Genomic DNA, 9,260 nt, shown 5'->3' with positions numbered 1-9,260 from the left:
CTTATCCTCTCTCCGCCCCCCATTATGTCTATTCTCCCTCTTATCTCTCCTCCTGATCCTCTCTCCACTCCCCATTATGTCTATTCTCCCTCCATCCACCTCATTTCCGATTTCCACTCGCCTTTATGTCTATTATCCTACTTGGTTTATGTGTAATATAAAAAAAAATCAAAACTTCGTTTAAAATTCAGTTTATTGTTCATCTTTTTTGCATTATTTTCTTCAACTATATCGGTAAAATGTGTCATAGATTTTAAAATGGATGTCATTCTCCCCGGATGGCCTTCAGGAAATTTAAATTACAAGATAAAATCAACATTTAAAGCTTAAATTACGATAAGGTAATCGATCAAACAATGCCAAATCAAGTGGATTCTGAAAATGCGTTATTGTGACAAATTGGCTACTTCGGCATTTAAGGTAATCGATCCACAAATAAGCTTGCTGTTTATCGATAAATGAACGGAGATTCATTATAGATAAAGTTTTTGCAGATAGTAAATTAGTTCCAGACGTTATAAGGTTTAATTTAGTCCTTTCGGGAACACAATTTCTTGTTTGTGGTTTCGTTTATATATCGTTTTTACATATTGTTTTTCTCATACACAAACCTTTTCGAGAGATACCAAAGTAAGACTGGATCAGCGTAAGCCAAACGACTCGTGTATTGGACACCTTATGACACATTACATCCCCTGCCTACAAGACTAACTAATGGGTTTAAATGATATTATCATCATTCTTCACCTGTTTCCAACACCGTGATAGCTTGAGCATAGGTGTTAAATTGGCAAATATACATATTTCTTGAAATTGAACATAACGATTTGAATTCAGTTAAAGCATCATTGGATGTATTAAATGAAGCTCTGTATGAGTTCAAACTCAAGTATAATACACGTACGAGTAAATGTATTGCACTTTTGCATCTATTGCAATGATCAAAATTCAATGATCAAATTGATATTGTACCAAAATTATATAACACTATAAAATATAACACTTATCACACATATCAAGTTTTAAATGCTCTAACAGCCCCTTTAATAACATGTCTACAAATGGGGCATTTTCTTAGAGCATGTGCACAGTCCACACAGGCCACCATGTGCCCACAGGGCAAGAACACTATTGTGGCATCTTTGTCCATACATATTTTACACATCATCTGTTGCTTCAACGCATCGTTCTCTTTCTGCACTCCTCTATGGCATGGTTTCTTATTCCTAGTTGAAGCCTGTTCAGATTGTGTGTTGTTGTGATCAGACTGGGAGCTGTTGAGTTCAGATCGTGTGATTTCGTTCAGTTCATACAGTCTGCTGTCGTTGTGTTCAGACGGTGTGTTGTTGTGATGTTCAGACCGTAGGTTGCTGTGTTGTTCAGACCGTAGGTTGCTGTGATGTTCAGACCGTGGGTTGTTGTGATGTTCAGGCCGTGGGCTGCTGTGATGTTCAGACCGTTGGTTGCTGTGATGTTCAGGCTGTGGGCTGCTGTGATGTTCAGACCGTGGGTTGCTGTGATGTTCAGGCCGTGGGCTGCTGTGATGTTCAGACCGTGGGTTGCGGTGTTCAGATTGTGTGTTGCTGTGTTGTTCAGAAAGTATGTTGCTGTATTGGTCAGACCGTGGGTTGTTGTGTTGTTCAGACCGTGTGTTGCTGTGTTGTTCAAGCCGTGTGTTGTTGTGTCTGTCAGATGTTCTAAGGCATTCGCTTGTGCTTGCTTTTTGATGTCGGGTTTCATCGGCATCTGACGATGACCCATTTTGGCCACCAGATCTCGCTAAAGCTGCTGATTTCATCTTGATAAACTCACAGTGTGGAAACCAGTTCGCATGCTCAGTGAGAGGATGGTCCCCGGGTTCCCAGTTCTTCATTCCTCCACCGCAATGATAGCATCGGACACAGTCATCTTCGCCTGAAATTCATGTTACAGCCGAAATGTATTATGATTCTTAAAACTAACAGTTCTAAAAAGAGCCGGTAATATTGATATATTATGCACATTCAGCAATTTGGCGACAATAAATACATGTGTATATTGGAGTATACATCTTAAATAAAAAAAAGTTGCGTTAAATCGTGTTACATACCTGTATGAAAAAGGCCCGCTTGTTACATACCTGTATGAAAAAGGCCCGCATCTGCGAGATCATCTGGGGTCACAATGGGGTTGTACCCCCAAAGCTGAAAGGTCAATATACGAGCCTCCCTCGAAGCGTACTGCGTGTATTTGCTCATATTTGTAAATGAGTACCGTTCTGCTGTCGGATCCAAGGCTCCACTGCTGTGGCCGCTGGTTGTGTCCCTTGCCGCCTGAGACTCCTGTGTACAAGAATGGCTTACCTCTGTAGCAGGATTCTCAGGCTCGCCGTGCAAAATCGGGACGTTTGAGAACGTTTGACCGTTTACAAACCTGCAACCAGGGCTCAAGCGGTTGTGAGTTTCATGAATCGATACATGTCTCTGTGTAGCAGATAGGGTAAGACCACAAAAAGCACATTTAACCTCTTCCCCATGACCTAAATAATAAAATCCACTTTGAGCTAATTTCAATGGACTCATTGAAGAGGCCATGGGGAAATTTTCGAACGACCTGAAACGAGCCCATTCATGTTTCATTATTTCAAGGTTCTCGTTTGGTTGTTCAAGTAAATCGTTAATATACTGTCTAAGCGCCATTTTAATTACTTTTAAAAAAAAATCCTGCAAGTTATGCTAAGGTTGCGTATTTTATGACATATTGATGTCGACACCGCTCTCTATATATACCCGCCCCCTCTATAAATACTATTAAACCGTGAGGTCATTCCAAAAATAACTTTTAAAGGAACTCTCTCACACGGTCAGAATTTTTAAAGTGGAAATATTTTGTTGACAATTATAATTCGCCATCTGATGTTAAAATAACAGGTCTATTGTACATGAACATGTTTTATCCGAAAGTTGTTTGAAACTATATAAATAAAGAATTAATTAATATCACACATGTACGATGAAAATTAACAAATTAGTCTGGCCACTAGTTATTACAACATTAGCAAAAAACCCTATTATGTATAGTACATATGTAATCAATTCAAATCTATAATAAAAATACAATATGCTATTTTGTTCGTCTTTTTTATTAAGAAAAATGTTGCCAACATCAAATCTGTAAGAGAGTGTCTTTAAGTGTGAGACATTGCGCACGTGACTGTCCTATATCTAGATATAAAAATAGTTTATTTACTATCCAATACGTGCGTATATACCGCATTTTTACTTTAACGTAAATATTCGACAGTCGTTAACAATTTTACATTTATCTATGTCAGAAGCGCTATTTTTATTAATAATAAAGGTGTTCCTCAACGTCTTTGCAAGTTCTGCTTAGGTTGTGTAATTTATGAAATATAGGATAGGTTGCGTAATGTATGAAATACTGCTTAGGTTACGTAATTTATGAAATATAGGATAGGTTGCGTAATGTATGAAATACTGCTAAGGTAACGTAATTTATGAAATATAGGATAGGTTGCGTAATGTATGAAATACTGCTTATGTTACGTAATTTATGAAATATAGGATAGGTTGCGTAATGTATGAAATACTGCTTATGTTACGTAATTTATGAAATATAGGATAGGTTGCGTAATGTATGAAATAATCAAAGCGCTTAAAGCGTTGAATGGCTTTCGGCCTGCAACATTTTGTGAGAATATTCATGTACTTGTATATAAAACACAATTATTAACATAACCATCTAAAGATAGTAAATAATTATGCTCGATCTTAATTTCGTTCGCAAAAACTTTTAGAGTTTAACGTTGATTCTCAATGAGATCATGAAGTATAAGTCACTTGAAAAGTGGAATACGCCAAATGGTTAATTATAAGGTATGGAGTAATTCTGAATATCATATCAAACCTTATCTGGAGCTTTGTTTTCATAAACAATGCACTGCCACAGTGGACTATCGGCCATGCGTATGTATACAGTGAGTGACAAACGGTTTTTCACACCTTATCAAATTGCCTTTCAACTGTCATTGCTATTTTAACACATAGCAATTGTTTGTTCATTTTGGAAAACGCGTTCGGGAAAAATCTTCGACATATTTAGGTTTCGATGCAGCGTAGGTATATTTTATATGAAAATAGAAGGAAAAATGTTCGGGACCAAGCTCCGACCTCGAGGGACCGCCGGTTCTTGAACGACCGCTTGTTAGAACGACCGCAGTTTTACTGTAATGTATTTGGATACGCCCACACATTGGAAGGGGAAGAGCTAAGGAATTGATCCGACGCATAAGTTAGGCAGGTCAACTCAGTGCTTGATTGGTCGTGGAAACGTTGGGTTTACTGGACAAAACGTGGGAAACGGCGAAATATGAGTGGAACGAGACAGGTTGTCCTGTTAACGCGATACTCCACAGCCGGGAATGAATACACAAATAAAGTCGTTTCTGTGGATAGCAGAACACTAAAGAAAGTTTTTTCTGCCTTGGCAGATTGTCATCACCTTCGACAGACTCATTTTTTTTTAAATAAAACAAATCTTAAAAATTACAATGCCAGAAAATGTGAAAATTTATTGATTTTGTTTTCCATAAATATGCACTTTGTACTGTCTATAGACAATACAAAGTGCATATTTATAAAAAAAAAATCCATATTTTTTTTACGCCGCACCACTGAAAGAACTAGTCGTCTTCCGAGGGGGGGGGGGGGGGACGTTAAATGGGGGTCCTGTGTGACAGTACTATGCACTGGACTCAAAAACATAAGATGACGTCCAATCTTATCGGAACACTCGCCAAATGAGCCTTGCCCGAGTGCGAGTATAAATAAGCTGACAGCCACAAAAAAGGATGGCGGAATCGTGGTCTAGTGGTAACATTCTGGACTGTCAATACAGGGGTCGCAGGTTCAATTCCCCGCCGCACCACTTAAAGTACTAATCGTTTTCAGGGAGGGACGTTGAATAGGGGTTACAGTGATATACACGTACTTCTCTTACTATATGTTATTCTTTATATATGTTATAAATGTGTCAATAAAAAATAAGCAATACAAATCATACTTATTATTATATTATCATTGATATTATATATCACCGTGACATGCATCATATTTACACCATCGTAGGTATCAGGAAGAAGTGATATGTATTTGGTGTAGAGCAACTATAGTTACAACTTCAACACCATTGATGAAGAACTGGGGCCGTATTTATTCGTGCCCCCTTGAGGGGCGACCTTTATGAAACAAAGTTTTTGGGTTGGACATTGGAGGCTGAGTTATTAATAAAATTCGTATACAATTCGTATAATTGATCGTACTTTGTTTTGGCTAAAGTTTAAAGAGACGCGTTCATGTTTTTGTAAAAAGCATGTTTGTGTATGTCGAAATAAAGTGTGGCAAATCCTTAGGAGTGTGAAAACTAAGATACCAAAAGCTGGAACGATTCAGCAAATGTTGATATTTGCTCAAAAAAAGTCTTTTGAATCCACAATTTTCATTAGCGTTGAGAACGGTCACTTATTAACGGCATGGCTTCTTTTGTTGCGTGATCTGTTGATTGACATTATATCACGTGATTCTATCAATGTATTGTTAAAAGGTCAAAATAGCCTTCCCTTTTGTATAAGTTCTGGTGGCCTAGTGGTGGATGGGTCGTATTAAACTTTTAATGGAAATGACCGGTGTGGGTTAGTTCGCATCGTACTAAAACAATCAAAAATACTTTTCACACTTCGAGTATAATTGTACTCGATTTTTCCGCAATTAAGAAATCATAGATTAAAATAATAATAAAATACTAGATGGGTGTGTTGTGGTGGTCTGTAACCTTATTAAGATTTCATAATACACTGCCTGGTACCCAGCATACTATGCACAACAAGAGTACTGACTGAATGGTAAGGGCAGGTAACCCAATTAAGCTATTATAATACACATTCGGAACTCCTCGGAACTTTCGTTTTTATCGAAAACAACCTCAGATGTATGCCGGTACATCAGTTTCAGTAGTCCGTAAATTTTTGAATTATATCATTAATTAAATGTATTGTTTTAGAGTTGTATTTATTGATCTAAGTTTAAATTGATTGCCTGTGAAGTGAATTATTGCAAACATCATTAAGATTCACACGAATAAAGTGATAAAGTGTAACTGCTAAATAAAATTACTACGCGATCTTTTTGCAGCGACTTAAACGTGCTATTTTTTGAGGTGTTTAACCGTCCATATCATCCGAGGTTGTTTTCGTTAAAAATGGCCGAGGAGCTCCGAATGTTATAATACATTTTTAAAACATGACGACATGAAAGGGTAGTAGACGACATCTTCGGCGGTCTGGTGTTACCGATATGGTTGACTACACGGCAGTTACTCCCCTTTTAATATACTTCTTAGTTTTCTCAACTACGGGTGATAACAGACAAAATGCAAATAAATCATAAACATAATTAAAGCTAACATTTGATTTTATCATAAACAAATGTTAACGTTTTTTATAGTACATGCTTCCTTTTAAAAGTGCGATCCTATTTTACTGAAAATATGATAGTTGCCTGTAAACTTGAATAACTTTGATATTGTTTCGCCGAAAAAAACAAACATATAAGCCACCAAAAAAACATTGTTATTTCATATTTATATTTGTTTTCGTGAACACGCTTTCCTTCAATGAGATACACGATACAAGAATCTTTATTTAAAGTCGGGTTTATAATTACAAGAAACATTGGCCCGATGAGCTGTTTTCCGACATGAATAACAAACATACGTAACATATCAAAATATAACAATGAGCTGATGACCTGGAAATAAAAGGATATACTTTTAGATTGGTGCAATATTGGAACACTTATTTACAACAGCCGCTATTTATAATATTCATGCATACCATTACAAAAGGTAGGATGGAATAGAGCACAGTATTCAATGATAACAACAATTACTGTTCCGGCTGTGCTGCCAGTCTGCCCTAGTTGACAAGCCACCGTAAAATGGTAAGTTCCTTAAGAATAGAAATAAAGGATAATCGAACACCTTTTAAAACCAGCATAATGGTATGTAGCATTATAAACATGACTCGAGGGTTGAAAGCGAAAAGGTTCTATCTTCTACTTTATTTAATGTCACTTAGAACCTTTTCGCATTCACCCCTTGATGTGAATCATAGCATGGTACAATGATGTGTAGTAATAATGTTGTAACTAATTTAGCTTTCTTGAAAAAAGCCTTGGAAAGTATTGATAAGAGCAAGTTATTAATTTATCTTGTAATTTAAATACTACTCGATTTTGCTGATATTATCAGAAACAGTAGCGTACAAAGGCATGGTTGCTTCTATGATTGGATCAATCCATATTGGTTAACATCAAAATCCTTGTCCGACCACCGTCCTGAAAATATCAGCACCTACCACTGTGTAAGAAAGTCAATTTAAAATGCCAAATCGTTACACCTTAACAGATATTTGCCGAAAACACTAGGAGTTGTATGTTTTCAACAGATGTAAATGATATATAAATTTGAAACAATCATGAATAGATGTTAGCCCTTCTCATTTCATTTAAGAATTTTGATTCAAAATAATCTTGTCCAGTGGGTGTTAGGCTATCCAAATGAAAACAAAAGTCCTTATCCGTAAAGAAAAAGGATTGAAGATATTTAGTGAAACACCTCATACTTCTCAATTTCTTCTTCTTTTTAAATTTTAAAAGATTACTTGCACATTGAGCATTTACAAGTTGATTAAACTCATTACAGACAATTTTGGAAGCTATGTATTGAATCTTTTTCTTTTTGTTGGTCATAATAAAACATTGCCGAACAACAGGGCAGTAGTTGAAACTGGCTCTGATAAAAGATTTAAAGATAATAAGCCTAGTATTGATTATAAAAAATGCTTTATTTTAGAAGGATATTCAACAGCTTTAATAGCTGCTTTTTTGCCCATTTTAGAAATTAGTGCATCCAAATTTTATAAACTATCTACCTCATTGCACGAAAGTTTCATTTTCTCTTCAAAAACAATAGTGTGATTTAGTATGTTGAATTGTTTTCTTTAACAGACTTTGAGCCAACTGAAATTGCTTGAGAATTGTCATGGTTAGCCTGAATTCATTTGAAGTAAACCAGTATATCAAAATGTTACTTTTTTCTTTAAGGGTGATCTTAACAACATCAGTATGTTTATCACACACGGGAAGAGTATTGTCGTCTGTATAATTATACAAGGCTGTCTTATTGTAAAAGTAAAAGATGTTAATAAAGATGTTGAAGACTACAGGTCCTAATATTGATCCTTGTGGCACGCCTTTCAGTATGAAGTCCCACTCACTGGTTATTTGACCCGTTGCTTTCTGTTTGTAAGGTAGCTGTGCATAAGTTTACATTTTGTGACTGAGAGGCCATATGCATTATGCTTGTCTAGGGCGAGATCATGGAGCAGGCAGTCGAATGCTTTTGAGAGGTCCATTAGCACTGCACCTACATATTTGATCAGATCAATGGCTTTTACCAGTCTTCCACCAGCCTTAACAGGGTAGATTGACATACATATGTTGTTCTGAAAGCTGCCAGGAAAAGATGCCAAAATAAAATCAAAATAACTTATTAATTGCTCACTTATGACCCGTTCATTTAATTTGGACATTGATTGTAAAATACTGACTGGTCTATATTTGTTTTCTTTTTATGGGTCCGTTTCTTGAAAATACGGGTAATTTGTGCTAGTTATGAGTAAATTGAACGGGTTTAACAAAGATTATACATTATGATGGAATAATCTGGAGATGATCGGAGAGATGAGTGGCATCATCACAGAAATATGAGTGACATCACCACGTGGTGATCAGATAGTTGCCTGATATCATCAAAGAGATATGAGTGAAATCACCATAATGATGCTCAGAGAGTTAAGTGACATCATCATAGAGATATGAGTGACATCATCACCGTGGTGATCGGAGAGATGAATAACGTCATCACAGTGGTGATACGAAAGATGAGTGAAGTCATCACAGTGGTGTTAAGAAAGATGATATCATCATCGTGGTGATCAGAGAGATGAGTAACGTCATCACAGTGGTGATCCGAAAGATGAGTGACGTCATCACAGCGGTGATAAGAGAGATGATATCATCCTCGTGGTGATCAGAGAGATGAGTGACGTCATCATAGTTGTGATAAGAGAGATGATATCATCATAGTGGTGATCAGATATATTTTAGTGACATCAGCACAGTGGTGATCAGAGAGATGAGTCA

The 9,260-nt window shown here is 36.5% G+C and overlaps 1 protein-coding gene across 1 annotated transcript; it reads right to left on the bottom strand.

Annotated features, from left to right (window-relative positions):
* Nucleotides 1-203: 203 nt before the first annotated feature.
* LOC128222366 (baculoviral IAP repeat-containing protein 7-B-like) lies at nucleotides 204-2,681 on the bottom strand. Its single transcript, XM_052931344.1, has 2 exons — nucleotides 2,120-2,681; nucleotides 204-1,914 (listed from the first exon to the last, which is right to left on the bottom strand). Exons 1-2 carry the CDS (start codon nucleotides 2,676-2,678, stop codon nucleotides 1,016-1,018), a joined length of 1,458 nt encoding a protein of 485 aa, XP_052787304.1. The 5' UTR covers nucleotides 2,679-2,681; the 3' UTR covers nucleotides 204-1,015.
* Between the last annotated feature and the right edge of the window lie 6,579 nt (nucleotides 2,682-9,260).

This window comes from Mya arenaria, chromosome 2, assembly GCF_026914265.1.
Source record: "Mya arenaria isolate MELC-2E11 chromosome 2, ASM2691426v1".
In the NCBI taxonomy this organism is placed as follows: Eukaryota; Metazoa; Mollusca; class Bivalvia; order Myida; family Myidae; genus Mya; species Mya arenaria.
Note: the sequence above shows the minus strand (reverse complement) of the source record. Positions and strands in the feature narration are given on the sequence as shown.

Excerpts from the sequence above, each read along its gene's own strand:
- LOC128222366 (XM_052931344.1), bottom strand. The coding sequence starts at position 2,678 with ATGGCGCTTAGACAGTATATTAACGATTTACTTGAACAACCAAACGAG. Across the intron at positions 1,915-2,119 it reads TGCGGGCCTTTTTCATACAG|GCGAAGATGACTGTGTCCGA; the intron begins GTATGTAACAAG and ends CATGAATTTCAG.